Raw genomic sequence first — 21952 nt, 5'->3', positions numbered from 1 at the left:
GTGATCTTGAGGAACCTCTGATAAAGTTACTTGTAAGAAGTTTTATGCAATGCTTCTAAACAATCTCTTAAAATAAATTGGCTAGAACCTATTTGGTATTAAGCAATGTACAGATATCATAAAGAATGAATATTCCTCCCAACATCATTGGAATGAAAATCCTATATGTTGCCTCTAAAATACGAATATTTGAGGGCTGGGGAGTTAGCTCAGTGGTTCCACTGCCTACCCTCGCAAGCGCAAGGGCCCGAGTTTGATCACTGGTACAAAACAAACAAACCCCCCAAAACCAAAAAACCCACAAATGAAATCAACTCACTGGTGTCCTGATAGGACCCATCAGGGCAGTGGATAACACAGCTATTGGTTTCTTCGCTCAGGAAGTAACCGTATTTACAGGTCAGGCATTGGTCACCATGGCTCCCGAAGCAGGACTCACAGTTGGGCGCACACTTCCTGCAGCGCTTCTTGTCAGCATGGTAGTGGCCCGGGGGACAGCTGGAGACACAGATCCTGCATTGTGGAATGATAAGGAAGAAGGTTCCATCACCAGTGACTCAGTCCTTAGTATCCTCTTTGAGGGTCAGCAAACAGTTGCCCTGAGCCTGGAGATCAGTTCTGAACCAGAATGCCAACAACACACTCAAAGGGCTGCTGTTGGCTAAAGCTTCCTCCCTGCACAGGGCACTGAAGGAGGAACACAGTTACAGGGCACCACCTCCGTCAAGTGAAGTATCCTAGCCATCTCTTAGTTCAGGTCCAGCGTTACAAGAAAGGATGGTTAGACACCGAATCTCCAAAGTATGCCTGGGGTGGTGAGTCAGAGGGAAAACACATGGGAACCCTGATTTCACGCAAAAAACGATCACTCTAATTGGTGTTCTTCCTACTTTTGTATGGGTCCTATGTGTGTACATGTGGGTAGCAGTCCTGGTCGCCTGCATAGTCTAAATTAATATAAATATATTTACATTTATGTTGGTTATGAGAAGCTGTTTTTCTTAATAAGTTTGACCACAACTTAAAGACAGGGCTTAATTTATTCATTTCTTTGACAAATATTTACTGAGCAACAATTAAACATCAGGCACTGCTGACATACAAGAGATAATAGAGACAGTGAGTTAGTTAAGGGTCTTTCCCTCAAGGAATTTAGATTCCAGCACAGACTTAAATAGGGATTTGAGCCTGACTGGGTCTGCCTAGGTGGCTGGAAGATGGTGGTCCTGCATGCAGCTCCCAGGGTGACTTTCTGTCTGAAAGAAAAGGGAGAAGGTGGGCAGGGTGTGAGGGCTGTGGGATAGGAAGGATGTATTGGGACTGGGCAGTCCATGGTTCCTGGCCTGGCCCCATAGGCACTGATCTGCACGGCTCTAGGCAGGAGCCAGCGGCTCAGGGTACACATCAGTGAGCATAGCAGGGACCAGCACCTTTACCGCATGGGTGTTGTGCATGCTGGGAACTGTGGGAAAGCATCAGTCCAGCCCATGCACTGGCATTTTCGTGAAGGCAAAGCCAGCCAGAGCATCAAATATGAACTGGGTGTAAAAGACAGAGAGCTTCAGTTAAACAGGTAGATTAAGTGGGAGAGCCCATTATCACCACGGTCACTAGTTAGTAGCAATGTACAGTACACCTTAAAATTGCTAAGAGAATAGACTGTAAAATTTCTAACAACAAAGAAATGATATGTACACGAGGGAATGCTTACATTGAATAGCTTTCGCCATTCCACAAGGTGTACCTATTTCAAAACATCACGTTATACATTATAAATACATTTTTAACTTAAACAAAAAGACAAGAAAGAAAGAACTGGAGAAAGGCTGAGGCAGGAGGATTGCTAGTTCAAACCCAGCATGGGCAACTTAGTAAGATCCTATCTTAAACAAAAAAAGGCTGGAAATGTTAGCCCAGTTCAAAAATCTTGAGTTCAAACCTCAGTACCACAAAACAACAACAGCAACAATGGAACAACAACAGCAACAATAACAACCACAAAAAAAGGAAACTGGAGAAGAGCACTAGGCTGGTATCTCCAGCTAAATTGAAGACGGACGTTTGCAGTTTCATGGCACATGTACACTTCATAACTCATCATCATTTTAATCACTGTGGGTTACACAGGTGGGTATTGGGCCTGAGCAAATAGCACATTCTCTGAGCTCAGGGCCTGGTAGGGGGACATAGGGAGATGGTGGCACCTGAAGGTGCCCTGTGTTGTTAGTCCTCTGGGAACTCCTGGGCCTGCAGTGACATGCTGCAGGATCTGATGTGGTCTCTCTCTTACCTGGTGTTATTTTTCAGCTTGTAGTAGTAGTGCAAACAGTCACTGCAGTGATCTGGTCCTGGCCCGTCACAGCCTACCTCACTGCATTCAGGATCACAGGGCCCTTTCCAAAAGAGATTAGAGCAAAACATGAAAAAAGGGATTTTAGTGGACTGGTTGATCCTGACTTTGGTACAGAATAGCGTCATTTTTCCCCCTTATATAATGACAGTTTCTTTAAGACAGAAAACTAATGGTCAACATGATTATAAGCTGAAATATACACTTTTGACTTTTATTAGGAAAACCTAAATTACCTAGGTATCAAGCGTGTAAAACCTACTTAAGGTCCATTCTTCAAAACACATATGGCTGCGTGGTGGGAGATAAGAAATATTTCAGAATTCAAATAAACAATGTGACTATTTCAACTGGAAAAACCCTGTAATTAAAATGCATAACAAAATGTAGGATTTATGGACAATGAAAAGTTAGGTGTTGACAAAAGAAGAAAAACGCTTATTACTCGATGCCTAGACTAAATTGCCTGTCTTATCCAAGGTCAGGAAAGCCCCAAAATACTTTTGTAATACTGTGGCTTGAAGAAACATCACTATAGCATCTGGCACAAGCTTATCAGCATCTAGTTTTGGATCACAAAGCAGGTACCTAAGGTACAGATAATAGATTCAAGATTGCATCTATTCCAAAGGACAGTGGAAAACTCTATGAAAGCAAATGATATAAACAAGTAAAAATGAGAGCTAGCTTAAAAGAATGTCAGACCTGGGATGAAGGTTCCTAATTTCTCTTGTATACATTCTTTGCTATAGATCTAGAGAGAATGCATACAGAAAAAAAAAATGCCACAAAATTATTCTGTGATGGATGGAAAACTTTTTATTGACATGGGCTACTTACAGTATTTATCTCTTTCCTTCTGGTTCTATATTTTGGTATGTATGGTCCCTTAATCGTCGAGGCCTTTCCCACTGAAAATTCGTAGATTTTAACCATCAAGGAGTAATTGCATAAAGTATACAAATAGTAAGCTAAGGGTACCAGAAATGTTTTGAATCCAACTTAGTATTGACCACACTTTCCCTGAGACATTATGGAATGACACCCAGCATTACTTAATCCTAGAAGCATAAAATTTTAGAACTGTGTGGAATGACTTAGAAAAAAATCTGGTAGTCAAACAGTTATCATTTTACTGATGAGAAGATTGGCTTTTCCAAGCAATAACAGTGATTTTCCCACTATCATCCAGCTAGAAAGGTTTGGATCAACACTGCCTTGCTATCTAGTCTGGAATTCTTGCTTAAAGGTAGCAAATCAGGTATTCAAAATGACCTTTCCATCTGAATGAAAACAAGTCATTTCAAATGCTGCAGAATTGAAATATATTCTTGATTAACTGCAAGAGTCATTTAACAGCATTGTTTATCCCTATTTTCCCACGAGCCTTAAAATCTATCTGTATATTAAATTCCACAGCTAGTACAACTTGGGGCAGATTAGCGGTCTACCGCTGTCCACTAGGGGAGGGATGGCTGTGTTGGGAAAGGGTTGAAGTCCAGCCAGTTTTGGTTCTCATGGTCCCTGGGATTCAATGAAACAGAACAGGAGTATCATTATGATCATGGCATCTGTGCCTCTGGTGAAGCCAGCTTCTATATGAAGGTAAAAAGTCACAATTCCAAAGGAAATTTGGAATGGCCTTAAATTTGGGTGGCCTTAAATTTTCAACAGATGATTTCTAGAATTAAAAAAAAAATCCTAAACACATTTATTCTTGCCTATAGGGCTCTGTATGGCAGGTTCACATTCTATGTTGTTTTTCTGATAATTTTAAACTGTCCCAGATGCAGTCTAGCACTGTAGGTTGCAGAATAATAATGAGATAATTGTCTTTGTTCTCTCATAGTTATGATCAATGTTTTGGAGATGTAATAAGCAAAACCACAAAATTCTTCAGCTGTGTTCAGTGCCTTAACTTTACCAAAATTTGAATTAGAAACCACTAAAATTTGAAGAAGAAAAAAGTAATAGGTTTCTATTGTGATCCCTTTATGCTTTTGGATACACTTTCTCCTATCAAAGATGATATAATGGTTGACAGTTATAACATAAGTAGTCATTTTATAAGCTCAAGGCAAACCAAGGCAAAATCTCATACATTCTAGCATTAGTTAGCTTCATTGGTCCTAATTATCCAAGCATTTTACTGATTCTGGAAGGCTGTTTAGAACAAAGGAACTAAATGCATATTTAGGGATATTCTGCTCAGGTGATTAATGAAGAAGCATTTAGAGAAAAAATTCCAGAACTACAGTAACCAAACATTTCTTGTCTGAAGGTACATTATGCTTCTATTTACACAAAGTTCTCCATTAGGAGAAGCTTTCTCCACTAAGAGTTATATATCATATCTCAAGACTCAGTGGCACTAGAAGTTGTAGTCAATGTAACAAGGTAGTAGGAGTCACAAATATATTGAGAAGGACTGAAAAAAACTCCCATGACCTACAGGTGATACAGTACCTCAACCACCCAGAAAACCAACTCTAAACGAATACAGTATATTAATGCCAGTTAAGCCACATGGACATATACTGGAAAAATACAGCAAACAATAGATTTCCTACATACCAATGTATGCTAGTCAGAAAGTACGAATATTTTCCCTTACAAGAGCAACAAGTCCCAGTACTTAGGTATAACATGATCAAGAAGAAAACTACATAAAATTAAAAAGATTTCACTAAAATAGGACAAGACATATGTTTTATATAGAAAAGCTATGTACTGTAAAAAAAAAATTTTTTCCCATGAGCTTGCATGTAAATTCAAATTAAATTCCAATGGGACTTTAAAGGGGCACTTAATAAACAATTTAAAAATTTATCTAGAGAATGGCAGGGCAATCATTTCTACGGAAATGGGAAGCAGATGTCCAACAAATATTAATACATCAGGAGGGCTGAGGGTGTAGCCCAGTGGTAGGGCGCACGCTCAGCATGAACAAGGCCACTTGCTAACATCCCTGATCCTCCCCGCCCAAAAAAAGCAAAAACAAAACAAAACAAAACACTGTGCGTGGTTTTGAGAATTCATGGATTGATGAATCAGAAAAGGTAGTACTAGCAGAGATCTTGACATAAAAACTTATACTGTAAAGAAAGTATCATAAACCAATAAAAGAAAGGATACTCAGTCAATGATGTTAATCGCATTGGGAAATAAGGACAGCTTCAGTTCACACTATATATTCTAAACCAAAGTAAGTTCTAGATGAATTAAATGGTCAAATGTAGAAAACAAACCAAGAACAGCATGTGAATACTTATGTTATAATCAAAGATAAAACTTCTCTAAAAAAAATCTGCAACTGTTATATCTGTAACTATGCACTCTTCTCTAATAGTGTTTTCGGTTAAAATATCACAAAACAACACAAAAATTACATTTGGGAAGCAAGTGATCACTGAGAATATGTTTTCAGCCAATATGAGATAATGGGAAAGACAGGAACATACAAAATGTTCTTCTAAAATAGGTAAGAGAATTACTGCTACTTTGAATAGAAAAATGGGTAAAAAACAGTTGTATTTAATTCAGGGAACCTGAGGGGAAAGTGTTTAGATTTACTAAGGATCAAAGCTATAAAACTTAAAAAATGTGCTTCTGAAAAGAGCTTCTCTGTTTCATTTCCAGTCGATGCTGGACAGAATGAGCGTAATAAAAACCCCAGAGCTGGTCACAGTGTGGCTTGGTACATCTTGTCTGAAGAACAATGTGCCAGAATGTTTCCAAGCCTCACAACTGATTTTCCCCTCTGTGGCAGTAAACCTCAGAAGATAATTCTATTCTAAAGAAATAATCAAAGACATAGACAAAGACTCAATAACCATGTGTATCTAGACCTTGTTCAAAAGTAGTGTAAAACTAGGCAAACTATGTATATCAGATTATGGATTAAATACATCACAGTATCATCGTAGTATGGAATATTAGCCTTGTAGACAATATATATGAATATCTGAATATATGAACCCACAAAAATGTACACACAAATATTTGGGAGAATGGATAAACTTTATCAGATTACAATTCATCTACCATCATAGCATATATTATTTAAATTATATATTGCCCTACATGGGGGACTGATGCATAAGTGTTCTGAAGATGTGTCCCCAGCAGGCTCACTCACCTGCATAATCCTCTGTACCGTAGTCCTCCGTGGGGTCCTCAACTCGGCTATAGCGGGAACGTTCCACCTTAGGAAACTCGTTGGTTGGGGAGTATGGCTGCACAGAGGTGCCATAGAGGACCAAGGACCATTCTTTCAATTTACCTGTAGAATCACAAAATCCCTTGTTAGCTGTAAAACTTACGTCCTTTATAAATAGACACATACAACAGTTGAAGAAAGTAGGGGAGCGGATCGAAAGGAAACATTGCATCAGATACAAGGCTAACTATGCGCATTTCCTACTATTTACAGAGTTAACTATTTAATAATTCATATACCATGGAGCACCCACTTACTGGATTGGACCTGATTTAGTCAGCATCTTTTAAATTTACTCAGCATTTGTAGGAAAGCTGGGAAATAAACACACTTCAGATTATTGGATCAAAGACTGAATTTAAAATTATGAATAATTAAGAGAATTCCAGAATTTTTTAGAAGGCTTTCTTTAGAAGGTATAAAGGTCTTATTTGGGCATTTCATAATTTTTGGTATTATCCCAGTTGTTAACAAACGACAAAACAAAACAAACAGCTCAAACAAACCTCGATTCTACCTAATTCCTTAATCTGCCACTCACTGTTCAGATCACTACATAAATTCTCTCTCTTTCTCTCTCTCTCTAGTTTTTGGTGACAGAGTCTCACTCTGTAGTATAAACTGGCCTTGAACTCATGGCAATTCTTCTGCCTCAGCCCCCCAAATGCTGGGATTACAGGAGTGCACACCGTGTCCAGTTTATAACCTCTATTGCAGACTGTGCTGTGCAATATGACAGCTTCTAGATGTACAGTTTATAGCTATTTAAACAAATGAAGACTAAATAAAATTTACAAATCTACTTCCTCAATGACAGCAGCCACACTACTGGGCAGCACAGAGAGACCACTGCCATCACCACAGAGTGACCTCCCAGACAACACTGCAAAACAGCATTTCCCAGTCAAGAATGCCACGAGACCAAAAGTGATTTTTCACCTCCTTTGGAGGGATTACAAGGAACATTTTGCTTTCATTAAGTCCTTATTTATCCATTTAGTTCTTAGCTTCAGAAAAATTAAAGAAAAAGAGAAAACTGCCTACAAACCATTAAGCTTAATATGATTCACATCAAAAGGAATCGACCATAAGACGTGATTTAAAGCAAAGCCATTTCAAATCTAAAAATATGCTAGTAGGAAAGCAGAATCTCCCTCAGAACGCTTCTGACCTTGGCTTAACACATAGAATCAGGCACAGACAGGGCTAGGGTCAAGGCAAGGGTCAGGGGCTAGCACAGAGAGTGACAACTGACCCTCAGCTCTCAGTTCTTTCATCTATTAGCATCTATAAGCACTGTAAATCTATGTCTACCGCTTCTAAGTACAGTACTTACTATATGCTAACAACTACAAGCCTAAATGTTTTCTAAGTTTCATTCAATTTAATGTGACAGCAGCTCTGAGGAAAGGACTAGCATTCCCCAATTTACAGATGGGGAAAATGAGGCACAGGAGTTGCTAACTTACCCAACTTCAGTAAAAAGGGTAGATTAATATTAGAAACCATTCTCAATCCAAATCCTGAGCTCTTTAAATGGTTTTACAGAACTGTCTCCTATTCATTTCTATAACTTGAAGAACCTAATATTTAACCCGCTCCACTGCTGGTGGGAGTGCAGATTGCACAACCACTGTGAAATCAGTATGGAGATACCTCAAGGAACAAGGATTAGAGGTCCCATTTGACCCAGCTAATCCCCTACTGGGTATCTTCCCAAAAGAATTAAAAGAATCACACCACAGTGATATATGTGCACCCATGTTCAAAGCAGCACAATTTATGATAGCTAAAACATAGAAACAACCCAATTACCCAGCAACTGGAGACTGGATAATGAAAATGTGGATTTTTAATAAAAAGGAGTACTACTCAGCCATAAAGAATGAGAAATTATAGGCATTTATAGCTAAATGGATGCACATTGAGGTGATACTCTTAAGTGAACTAAATAGGACAGACATAAATATCAAATAGTTTCTCTGATATGAGAAACTGAAAGTGTTAATAAGGATCAAACGGTATAATAGACAATGTGAAATGGGAAGAAAAGGTATAAAGAGGAAGGGGAAGTGGGAGGGGCTGGGGAAAGGAAAGAAGGGAATGGAATTAATAGGAGAAAAGGAAAAAGTGAAAACAAAGTCTTTGGAAATATGGAGGGGTTGAAGGGAGGGCAGGGGAATGGGGAAAAATAAGAACCAAGATATATTATGCAAAGGTACAAATTTCCAACGATGAATGCCATTATACAGTATACCTAAAAGGTACCAATAAAATTAATTTAAAAAAGAAATAAGCTCACACATGCTCCTTGACTTATGATGATGCTTGGTACTGATAAAATCACTATAAATTATAAATATTTAAGTTGAAACTGCATTTAATATACCCAAGCTATCAAACATCATAGCATAGCCAGGTTGACCCTAAATAAGCTATAATATTTATGCTGGACTTCAGTTAGGCAAAATTATCTAGCACAAAGCCTAGCCTATAAAAAACATCAAATATCTCACAAATACACACCAGTGAGTGTTCTGTGGACATGATGGGATTCAAAACCACAATATCCACAAAACACTGGCAACACAGTACCTCAGAGTACCAGTTATTTATTCTCATGATGTGTGGCTTCCTGGGGCAGTGGCTCACTGCCACTGGCCAGCATCTTGAGAGAGTCCTTATCCTGCACAACACTAACCCAGGAAAAGATTAAAACTCAAGAGTTCTACATATGGTTTCCACGGAAAACATGTTGCTTTCACACCATCATAAATTTGAAATCTTAAGGTGAACACTCATTAAATCAAAGATCATCCAGATTCTATGAAAGACTCATCTTTTTCTGACATGTGCATTGGGCCAATGCAACTGGTTTTATATGTGATTTGCTCTTTTTTTTTCTTTTATTGAGTTTATTGGTACATTTTAGGTATACAGTACAATTACTTTTACATGACAGGTCTTGGTTCTCATTTTTTTCCCCTTGTTCATGCCCTCCCTTCACCCCCTCCTCCCCTCCCCATTTACAAACACTTTATTTCCATTTTTTCATTTTGTCATATTTTTTTCTTTTCCCTTATTACCTTTCCCCTACCCTTCCACTCATTTGTTAATGGCCATGCTTTTCACAATCAGGGTGGTGTTTGGGGTCAATTCCAAATGGCACACATTAAGTAGTGGCTAGAAATGAATGATTATTTAGGAACTAATATCCTCCTCGATTGCCTTGAGGCAGCAAAACAAGGAAGAACCAACTTTCCTGAGGGCATTTCTCAAGGTATCAATGGAATATGTAACACTACAGGTCATCTTGTCCATCAGTCATTCTAAAACCTAGCACATTTTGGACCTAAAAGTAAATCCTCCAACATGCTTTGAAGAGTGTTGTCTCAAAATTAATTATGTCCCTTTGCGTGCCACTTCTGAAGGACATCATAGGCCCACTAGGGATAGCCTCACAATCCATCTCTTCAATTTTTACTTATGAGGCTATCACAAGAGCTAAGCAGATGTCAGTGCCGTGCTCTTGAATTTCTAGAAATGGTTGCTAAATAAACCTCTTTTCTTTATAAAGTACCCAGCAACTGATACTTTGTTATAATATCCCAAAATAGACTAAGACTTGTGAGAAGCACTCTTGGGTCAAAATGCATTCCATCATTTTCTTATATAATACATTTATTTATAGAAAGAAAAGTTCTCACCTGGAGTCTTGAAGTTCCTCAGCTGAGAGGGAGTATCGTAAACTTCAAGGATCCAATCACCAGCAGCTTGTTCTCCCCAGCAATGAATGGTCATGAACTCCCAATTTTTAAATCCTTCCATTGAATGGTCAAACAGCCTGCAAGAGAATCACAAAACATTGTCCTGTGTGGAATTTAAAGTCCAGAGAGGGTATAGGCAACACCATACTCAATGGTCGTTTGTAGTCAGTCAATATGATTAGCTGCACACTGGAGTTTATCCTTTATCCTGGAATCACCAGTTAGCAGACCCACACATATGTCAATGTTCTTCTCTAAGCAAACAGGCCTGAGGTTGGTCATGTAATAGCAAATCTACAAGGACTAACAATGTGAGAAACAGGGAAACTAGGCTAAGACTCTACCCACAACATTGACAGTAAATGGTTGAAGATGCAGAGCAACTGGAACTTCATCACGGTATGGAGAGGAATGCAAAAGGATTACAACAAATTTACCCATACAATTCAACAATCTCTTTTTAAGATATTTACCTATGAGAAATATGTCTGTAGAAAGAATTGCACATGGGTGTTCATGATTGTCAAAATCTGTAAACTCAACTGATCATGAACTGGTGAATGAGTAAATGAATTATGGTATAACCACACAATGAAATACTATCCTGTGATTAAAAACTAATTTACTAGTAATAAATACAACCACATAAATGAATTCCATAAACATATACTGAGTGAAAGGGGCTGGGGATTTAGCTCAGTGGTTCTGCTGCCTACCTTGCAAACAGAAGGATCTGAGTTCGATTCCCAAGTACCAAAAATATATATACTGAGTGAAAGAAGCCAGACACAAATACTTCATATTGTATGAGCCAGTTTATATTATATTCTAGAAAAGGCAAAAGGAAACAGATCAGTAGTCATCAGGAGTTTAAGAGAGGAAGACAGAGGTGAGAGAGAAGTTTTGAGGGTGATTGAATTTTTATCTTGGAAGTAATGGTGTGTGGTTACACAGCTATAGAGGTTTGTCAAAACTCAGAATTATTCTCATAAAAAACCGAATTGTTTAATAAATTATGGCTCCATAACAAGGCTCCCATTATTTTTATCTCATTCTAGTAGTCATGCCTGGAATTCCAGGTGAGGGTCTGCTCTTCTGGTCTTCCAAGGCTTTTCTAAATTCTTAATTTCCTACATGATTCTGTTTCCTGTGATGGAACCCTGAAGTGTGAAAGAAAATAAAATACATAAAACAGTGATCAAGAATAAAGAGTTGTCAATAGATAAGGAGCACGGACTGTCTACATGGGTATATAATGAAGAGGTGACTACACAGACACCCAAAGATGTTGAAGTCGTCTTGTGTGAGATGCAGCTCACCTGGTAGAAAGTAAAAGGTGGGGAAAGGGACAGATGCTTTTAGTATTTTCCTTTATAAAATTATATGTACCTATTATTTTCTTGAAAAATAAGTTTAGAGGTAAAATGGAAGGAACATATCACTAGCTTTATCTTAGGATCAACCACATGTAGTCACTTTTCTTCAGGGGAGACACAGGTAGAAAGTCATGGCTAATGGATGTGGAAGGCTACCCAGAAGATGCAGTCAATTTCTCTTGCCTTAATTTTATGTTTACCAAATAAACTGGTCGTACTTTGACTTTCTGGGCATGACTTCCTTGGAAGAAATTGTGTCCTTCCAGAGCCTAAAACTGAAGGGTTCAGCAGCACAGAATTGGACTGTTTTAAGTAAATGACTGACCCCTAGATGCAATCCCTACAGAAAAGCAATCGCCTGGTATTTGTTTCTTAGCCCTTGCAAGAAAGAAAAATGAAAAATTTTAAGCAATATTTTCAAAGAGTCCCATGGTCAAAACTTCCCTCTGCTGGGTATCTTTCCAAAAGAATTACCACAGTGATGTATGCACACCCATGTTTATAGCGGCACAGTTTGTAATAGCTAAAACTTGGAAACAGCCCATCTGCCCATCAGTTGGAAACTGGATAAAGATGTGGTTTTTCTACAAAATGGAATACTATTCAGCCACAAAGAATGAGAAATTAGATTCATTCATAGGAAAATGGATACATATTGAGGATATATTCCTAAGTGAAATAAATAAGTCACACATGTGTAAATACTGAATAGTTTCTCTGTTGTGAAAAACTATAAAAGTACAAGATCCTAGTGAGATAATTGACAGTGTGAAATAGGAGGAAAGGGGCTAAAGGTGTAGGGAAAGTGGGAAGGGTAGGGGAAAGGTAATAAGGGAAAAGAAAAAAATATGAGAAAATGAAAAATGGAAATAAAGAGTTTGTAAATGGGGACAGGAGGAGGGGGTGAAGGGAGGGCAGGGACAAGGGGAAAAAAATGCGAACCAAGATCTGTCATGTAAAAGTACAAGATCCCAATAATAAATGCAATTGTACTGTATACATAAAATGTACCAATAAACTCAATGAGAAAAAAAATAATAACTCTTTTCTTACTTTAGGGGAAAAAAATGAGAACCAAGACCTATTATGTAAAGGTACAAGATCCCAATAATGAACATAATTGTACTGTATACCTAAAATGTACCTCAATAAAAGAAAAAAAATAACTTCTGCAAAAGCGGCATAAACAAAGCTGAACAGATGCATTACTGCAGCACAGCTCTGCTCTTTGGAATAAGCAAGTGTGTTTGAAAATCTCCCTAAGGGAGTTAGGGTAGGCAATGATTTCCAACCTAATATGTATGTGAAGCACACTCTCTCTTGGACTCTCTGCCCCCCCTCCTCACCCTCTCCTCCTGTTTTTTCTTCCGATCGTTTCCCTCACTTTCCCTTTCCCCTCTCTCATAGTATCTGTATATTATCTACGAAGGTACATTTTGAACAGGGCTCTGTTGCACCTCAGTCAGGCCCCCATGGGATTGGGTGTTGTACCCTCATCATGACAGGGATGAAAATGGTGTTTTCACACTGACTGGTCCTTACTAAAGGATTTATGGAAAATCCACAGTTCATCACAAAGCCACAGCAGGCAATAGGGTTTGTTTCACAAATTCATGGTTTAAAACTCGACTTGGCCAAGAAGAAATATCTAGGTCATTCTATAACTGATTTACATGCATAGAGAACCTCATTTAAAAATGGGCTGTGTGAATGTTGAGCAGAAGGCAACACAGAAGTAGAAGAAGAGCTCTCTTAAGTTGCCCTTCCTTCTGGGAATGTTATCAAGGAAGTGTGTTGATATGGAAATGGCTGGAGGTAGGAACCGGTGGAGAACCGCTTCCTTCCACAGCTAGAACTCGAACTCCAATCTACAGGGGGCCTTGTGCCATTTGAGGGCACTGAGGCAATGACTTGTCACATTACGGGTGCCAAACTTAGAAGCGGCTCCCAAAGAGCACTTGGCTCTCTGTCTTGCATCCAAAACTACAAAGGAGACTTGGGCTCCATCACAAGGGGGCAGTCTTGTTTCCACATCTGCAGCCAACTTTTAGTTACTCACAGGTCAATTATTTGACTGCTGGATTAATAGGCCCTGTGTTTCTTCCCTTCCATGGTTTCTCGTCCACCTTTGAGAATCATTCCCTAGCCACCAATCACTTTCACATTACATTTGGAACAAAAAATTAAATACAGACTGGATGCCAAGAAGATTATTTGTAAATTAAACCCAACTAAGAGTTTCAAAGCCCAAATATAAATGGGCTTTGTCTATGTTTGTCTATGTCCATGTAGCTAAGCAATTTTCCCCTTGGTCTCCTCACGTTACACACAGTGGGGATGTTCATTAACTTCCTGTGAATGTATAAGAGGAGGAGAGGTCAGCGCAGCCAAACATGACCGCGGCACCGTGATGAAAGGCTCAGCGGGGAAAGAAACAGACACAGACTGTTGCCGTGTCAACTAACTGGGAATTCACATTTCCAGTCTCACCCTTTCCTTTCTAAACACATAGTTTAAACGGGGATGTAAGGTGCCACATTTGGATCCTAATTCAATACCTCCATTATTTTGTATCTTTAGTAGTGTTAACATTTTCAACAACTGCATCTAAAAAAAAAAAAAAAACGTAATGTAGCTTGTGGTTGGGTTGATATTGAGAAGAACATATTTGTCCAAGTCAATCAAGTGTGAAACCACGGGCATTTATTAAAGAGATTCTAATGGTAGAGTCAGCTAAAAAGTCAGATGCCCAGTTTGAATGTCTGTGATGCGAACAGCAGCGAGACACCAACATTGTTAGTGTGGGCAACATATTATTTATACAGAGCCAGCATGCCAAAAGCCGGAGTAGATCAGCACCATGCCTGTATCTGCTTCAGCTGTAGTACAGCTTGGCTGTCAAAGTTGACTTCATAATCATGTGCTCAATGAAACGATGATATATGGACGCGATGGCACAAATTACACACCCAGTTATTAAAACAGTGCCCCACAGCCCTGTCCCTGTGAGCAATTTTCAAACAAATTACTTTGGATGAAGCCTGGTAGGAAAGACTTGCCATCGAGTGTAGTTCATCCTTTTGAAGAATTAACTCAGGAAATAACTCAAAACTATTAACCCCTTCCCCTTAAAGAGTCCAGCCAAATATCAAGGATACAACACTTTTCTATGATGTTACGGCAACTAAATAATAAGGCATTTTATAAGTACCGACAGCTATGTGTTATTATATAATTATTTCTAAAATTGAAAATGGATCTTAATTTCAGAAGCACTGATTACTATTCAAACAGTATGTGTAGCTACAGAATTAGACATAAAACCAATATTCTTAAAAGGTTTCTCTTTTATTCTATGTTAATTTATCTAGCATGTCATCACAATTTAAGAAACAGCTTAGGGAGTGCCTGAAACGCTCATTGGGCTCAACTGTGATTGATTTCTTTTTGTTTTCTTTAAAAGCTTGTTTTGGAGGGCAGGGGTATGGGGAAAAAATAAGAACCAAGACATATCATGTAAAGGTACAAGATCCCAATGACAAATGTAACTGTGTTGTTTGCTTTAAATGTACCAATGAATTTAATGGGGGAAAAATCTTGGTGTCTACAAGGTTTAGACCATTTTCTTCTGATAGAGGATATTTAAAACATACAGTTTGGTTTTTTTCTCTTTCCTAATATAAACTGTTTCTTTAATAAAGGTTCAGAGAAAGATACTGGTTGGAAAGGTTTGGGATACCAAAAATGATATTTTTTTAAGGTTCAAGATGTAGACTATTGTCAAATCATTTACTAACCTCCAAAATGCATCCCTTCTTGAGAGTACATGATATAAGCACTTAATCTTCTTTAAGATTTATTCCAGTTGATGGTAGATGGCTTTTTACCTAAGAATCTGTTTTATATTATAAACTCCTTCATAAATTACTTAAGAGTCTCAAGTAGCTCACCACTCACGAGTTTTTGATGACATAAAAAATAACAAGAAGACTGGGTGATCTTTTAAACTGGGGCTAAGGTGTAGCCCATGGGCAGGCCGCTTCCATCTCAACTGGGAGCTGATTAGAAAAGCAATCCTTGGGTCTGCCCAGACCTACAGAATCAGAATGTCTGGGAAAGGCAACCAGTCATCTGTGCTTGCTGGAGTTATTTACCAGATACTTTAGAAACACTGCATGAACAGTTTTCTTATTTATTAAGGAAGCATACATGTGAGGTGCTGCATGTGCTACCTTATTTAACACCACACCAGTCTTTTGAAGCAGGTACTAGTACAACTATTTTATAACTGAGAACATCCTTTTCTTCAAATTCAAACTCAGACATCAGTGTTGTCAAGATAGAATCAGTTGTGCCTGATTCCAAAGGTTGTACCTGGTTTCGAATGAAGGCAGCAGTCTCTGATGATGGGGCTTTCCTGGAATATCAAACCTTCACTGTGAAAGCCTAAGTTTAACTCCCAGTCACAGATGGATTTTTATACCATGACACCTTACAAATGTCAATAGTCTGTCATGGAACATTTGGGTAGGGCAGTGACAAAAATGATTTAGCTATAAACATTATATTTTAAACAGTCAATGAGAACCCTGTAGGTTTCACTGACTAGAAAGTGTACCTTCTTTCTACTTAAGGACATAATTAGAAGCAGAGATATTCTTCTATAATCAAATTTAGGAAAGGAGGCAAAGTTTCAGCTTTCAGTCAGAGGCCAAATTTGGAACAGAAAGCCAATACTGCCAAGCTAGATCTAAACCTCAGCTGAGTTGGGAGTAGGAGTGATTTGGGGGGAAAACACAAAGATGGCTTCTCAAAGTTCTAACAAATATAGTGGACAGAAGAATGTGACGGAACATGCTTTTACTTGATTTTTTTTTTTAACACAGGCAGAATTTGACTATCATATATTAAAGGCTTCCACTGAAAGTTGTTCTTATCTAAAAATGTTTACAAAGGAGCCCAGCTCCCGGAGTTCCTCCCCACGAGCCTGGCCTTCACACTCTCCATACAAGTAAACCATTTGCTCTAAATATTCAGTTTGGTTCTGTTATTAGGAAGGATACACAGGCCAAGGGAGGATTGAGGGGAGGTAGGGCAAGGGAAGCACAAAGGGGAGGAAGGAGCTACCATTTGTCCACTCCCAGGGCTGTTCTCTTGACCCGAGCTCCAACCCTCTAAATTATTCATGTGGCTTGCCTGCTGGGCAAACGCACCAAGCTCCGGCTGGACCACAGTTCTGAATGCTGTTGAGTGCCTTCCAGGCTTAGCACCTGCAGTCACTTGAGTGAGCCATTCTCCCTCCAACAGCTGTTCTCCACAGGAGCTCAGGCAAGTGCCCCTCAACCGGGCCAAGGAGCCACCGCGGGGCTCCAGACGGCCCACACAGATGGAACTGAAATGTTCAGCGTTTTGCTGGGCAGAGACTGTCAAAGGAATTGCTGGGGTGAAGGGGATAAACAGTTCTGAAGAAATTCCTCACGGAAATGTCTAGGAAAAAAGGACCCATGGGCTGTCAACTATGAACAGTGACCAGAGTTTCAGGCCTCCAAACTAGGGTGTGTATTTTGTCAATAACTAAAAGCTGCATAATCTCAGACGATCAGGCGGGGCAGGACCTGCCATCTCGGCTCTCCTCTCATGTTGAATCTCATGGTGTGTTTCTCTAGTTTTTATGTCACAAAGAGGAGATGATGTTTAGTGAGCTTCACATAGTGAGCCTGAGCTGGCACCCGACAGTCGGCTGTGAGTTAAACACGGGCAGAGGATGCTTTCAACAGCCGCGAGGAGTTCTCTGCACTGGCTGCCAGGCTAGTGAGCAGGCAGGATGGGGAATTGTAAGTCTGAGAGAAATTACCTGCACGCACCTGCTGGTGGGGTAAGACAGACAAGACAAGGACGGCTTAGCCTCAAGAAGGCCACATCATCATCCCACAAACCAGCCCTGCTGGAGAGACCTTGTTTTAACCTTTACATAATTCCTATTTTAAAATTGTTCTTTGCTTTTCATGGGCCTCCTTAGAAATCTTGACTTCTTCGCAACAAAACAAGAAATGTGTTAATCACCATCCTGTTGGTGGGACAAAATACCTGATATATACAGCTTCAAGGAGAAAAGGTTTATTCTGGCTCTTGGTTCTGGTCATCTGGCTCCCAGGCAGAAACATCATGGTAGGAGGGTGTGGAGCAGGGGGCTGCCCACCTCATGGCAGCCAGAGAAGGGGCTGGGACTGGATGTGGTACCCAGGGCCCACCCAGACACAGCCAGAAGTGTGCTTTTTCTAATCTCCTAGGAATTTCTCAAGCCAATCACGCATAACCATCACAGTAAGTCTCCAGGAGGGAAACTATTTACTGTCTTTATGAATAATCTCAGGCACACAAATTTCTTCTAAAACCCACTACTGACTTCTTGAGGAAAAGTATTACTTTGCAGAGGGGCATGGAGGACATCAAAGCAAAGCAGCTCTTTCCGCTCTCTTCTCTACCACTTTCTGTGCTCCTTGCTTCCAGCTCTCCATCCTGGGACTGTTTTGAATCAGAGCCAAGGTGAGAGGACCTGAGCACTTCTTGCCAATAGGCCAGAGACTGAGAGGCTTTGAGTAGAGATTTCCTCTAATAAAATGAAAGCCTCAGAATCTGCCAGAAGGAAAGAATGCCAAAGGAAACCGTTTTTCTCTAGCTGTCTCAGTAGGAGGAACACTGCCCGTGTCAAGCACAAGAACAGAGGGCCTGGCCTTGGAAGGTGGCCATGGGTGGTTTTGGGACCAGGTGCAGCTGTTTCACATTTCAAGCATCAGCTACCCTGAGCAAGGTTTTGAGGGAGATGTGGAAAAATGAATTCATAATCTCCTTCACATCTCTCAGTGCTTCTAGGCCCTCCCACCTCCAATTGCTACCTCTTTTTGGTGGCTACATATTTTCAGGACTGAGAAGGAGGATACATAAAGAATAGCACTTTAAGGGCCGGGGATTTAGCTCAGTGGTTCTGCCATCTGCCTTGCAAGCGCAAGGTCCGGAGTTTGATCCCTGGTACCAAACAAAACAAAACAAAACAAAAAAACCAAAACAACAGAGAATAGCATTTTAAGAAGACATTCCCGATTAGGACCCTCTAAGCACAAACTCTGTCTTTTTCATTATTATTGTTATTATTTTTATTTTTGCAGTACCAGTGATCAAACCCAGGGGCACTCTCCTACTGAATCACATCCCCAAGACTTTTCTAGTTTATTTTGAGATGGGGCTCACTAGGTTACACAGGCTGACCTAGAAATTGTGATGCTCTTGCCTCGGCCTCCTGAGATGCTAAGATTACAGGCATGTACCATTGCACCTGGCAAAAACTTTACTCTTAATAAGGTGTTCTGAAAGGGGGAGACTGAGGTAGAGCCAGGGAACATTAGTCACTGAGGGCCCGAAATACCTTTTTCTTATCTCTGATACAAGTCACATAGCACCCTTGAGTTCAGCAGTTTGCAAAGACGGAAGCAGATGTCACCTGGGGAGGAACTGCTCATGAGCCTGTAGCCAGGGACCTTGCAACTCACCAAACGCTGTGATGGAATCCATCGTGCCTCTGCTTGCGAGTTTCCCTACTGAAGTCACTCTGAAGGAAGCCAACAACAAACAGCAAAATATGAAGGAAGAGCCCAGAGAGAAGAGACTGAGTTTTCTAAGCAAACGGCAATAGCAGAGGGACTGCTTTCCTATGAGTGGCAGGGTTTGGGGCAAAGAACCTCACATATACAAAGCAAACCTTTGTGTTCCATTCTATTTTACTGGGATACTCTTTCAGTTTAAATCCAGATGAATATTGAGAAAGAAAGGAAAACAAAAAGATACAAAGGCTTTCCTGGGCTTGCGTGAAAACATCTGGTGAGACCGCCATTAATCATGTAATTGCGTGCTGGAAAGAAGCAGGAGGCAGGTTGTGGCAATTACCTGGCAAGCAGCAGCTGAGACCCTTTTGTCTCCAACAGGAAGAGGGCATGGAGGAAGTGCCCAGGGACCTGAGGCCGCCAAAGCCTTATGCTCCTTTGCACCTGCACAAATACTCGAGCTTAGCTGTACTTCGTGTTTAAAATATTAAGTCTGGGTCCTTCCATCCTCTAGTGGAAGATGTTCTGTTTTGTTTTTGGTCAGTCGTAGAATGTTTTATTTAAAAGTTACTATTCCAACTTTCAAATACAACACATGTAGCAAAGAACAACAGTTAACACACAACATCTGCCACACTAGTTGAACTCCCTTTTCTATATTACGCGACGTGCTATAATTTCTTACATTCACGGGACTCTTAAAGGCAGCAATGTCAATTTCCTACTTTGAGATAGCTCCGTTGATGTTCGGGAATTGCTTAAAGTAAAAACTTCTAGTATTCTGCTGCTCACATTAGTGACATAATTCAACGTATTATTAATAACTTTCAATTCTCAAGTCTAAGTTAAACTGAACTCCAACCTAAACAAGCATTTTCCTAAATCAGCATACATGGCTACTTTTCTCAAAAATATTTCTGAAATAAGTTTTTGTAACATACAATAGTTTCCTATTTTATTCCTAACAGAGCACATGCCATTCTTTTTGTTTCTCAAAATATATTTGATATATTCTGTGCAAAATGTTAAGTTCTGTATAGGCATGTACCTTATTTTGAGAAAGTTTATAAAGTATAATTCCTAAAACAACCTCCACGTTAGGCAAGAGAGGAAGAAGAACCCTATCAGACAAAGCCAAATTTTTCACACGAGAAACTCAGTATGTTACTAAAGCTCTAGTAATGTGCTCCTTGAAAAACCTCAGAATGCACTTTTGGTCATTATTAAACACATGAGAACAGAGGTCAACAGAACAAGACGCTTCCTGTTGTTCTGGGCAGGAAGAAAACGCACTGTCCAGTGAGGCTGACTGGAGGCTGGCCGGAAGGGACGGTGAGCAAAGTAACAGGACGTGGCTCTGCTCCACGCCCTCCTGCTCTGAAGGTCGATTCAAGAGTTAGAGCTGCACCAACCAAAGAAATGACCTACCATGAATTATTTTCACTTCCATAAAACACGCTGAAAGCATGAGCATATTCAATACGATGTACTTTGGAAGATGTTAGTTTTAAAGGAAGAACATGGCTTGTGCCCACACAGATAAGTACCTGGAGATTTCGGATTCAATACTCCTGGTCCCTATCACTGTGAAATGCTATTGCTCTCTCTTCTTACTACCTTACAGTGGATGAAGTGTGGGAATTTTTCAAAGCAACTGGGTACTGGAAATTTCAGTCTTGTTTTTGGTTATGCAGGCTTGCGTTGCCCCTGAGCTCTCAGATCCTCCAGCCTACTGGTCACACTCAATAAAGATCACCACTGCCTTATCACCTGCCACATGGACAGGTGGCTGTGGCTACATGAAAAGTTCACTTTCATTTCAACTATACAGGCCACTGATGATGAGGTTCTTGTTCGCATTAAATGCTCCTCTGGGAGAAAAAAAAGTCAAATTAAAGAAACATTTAGGCTTTTGGTTGTGACCCCTATTTTAGAACCATAATTGGGTGGGAAGTCTGGAAGATAAACTGACATCTCCTGGTCCAGCTCCACCTACTGACAGCCAGGTCAGCTTCTCAGCCCTACAGAAGTCAGTGGAGCCAGAGAACATTCTGGCCTTATTTTTACAGCAGGATTTCAGTCTGGGTACAATGCACTTACCTGTGGGTTTAATATTTGGAAAAGAACAAGAAAAACAAAAAGAGGCTAAAAAAAAAAATTCAGTATCCTCTAGAACAAAAACTACTAAAGGTCCAACATTAAAGCCAAGCTGCACAAATGACAGTCAGTACATAAGCCAATCTGGCCTGCTGCCCATGAGGGAAAAGCATGATGAGAATTCTCCTGCCTTCATTTCTATTATCCACGGCAGCTTCCACATTCTGACTGTAGAGCTGAGTGGCTGGGATAAAGAGGCGGCCACAGAGCTCAAAATATTTATTATCTGGCTCTCTGCAGACAAAACAAGCTGCCAACATTAGTTAAAAAAAAAAAAAACACCAGAATTTCCTTTATCTTTGGAAAGTTAAGTGTTTGGGCAAAAAATTCGGTTAATCCGTAACAAATGTCATCAGACACTTCACAGTAAGCAATGCTATTTAGAGTCAATGTCAAGTGGCTGTCAGTTTTTCTGAAGCATCCTTTTATTACCCAAACTATCAAATTCCTTATTTTTCCATGCTTATAGATGCTAGGCAGTTCCC

General features: G+C 39.8%; 1 protein-coding gene across 2 annotated transcripts in view; it reads right to left on the bottom strand.

Annotated features, from left to right (window-relative positions):
• Pcsk5 (proprotein convertase subtilisin/kexin type 5) overlaps positions 1-21952 on the bottom strand; it is a 410777-nt gene that overhangs the window by 144073 nt on the left and 244752 nt on the right. For both annotated transcript variants that reach the window (XM_033757658.1, XM_019207714.1), the window contains exons 13-16: positions 10277-10413; positions 6489-6632; positions 2291-2393; positions 320-513 (exon numbers count right to left, since the gene is read on the bottom strand). In XM_033757658.1, the coding sequence (XP_033613549.1) occupies positions 320-513; positions 2291-2393; positions 6489-6632; positions 10277-10413 (578 nt within the window). The remainder of the gene's footprint in view (positions 1-319; positions 514-2290; positions 2394-6488; positions 6633-10276; positions 10414-21952) is intronic.

Source organism: Fukomys damarensis, unplaced genomic scaffold (assembly GCF_012274545.1).
Source record: "Fukomys damarensis isolate Sample0158 unplaced genomic scaffold, DMR_v1.0_HiC HiC_scaffold_31, whole genome shotgun sequence".
Taxonomy (NCBI): Eukaryota; Metazoa; Chordata; class Mammalia; order Rodentia; family Bathyergidae; genus Fukomys; species Fukomys damarensis.
The sequence above is the reverse complement of the archived record's forward strand: the minus strand, read 5'-3'. Positions and strand labels throughout refer to the sequence as shown.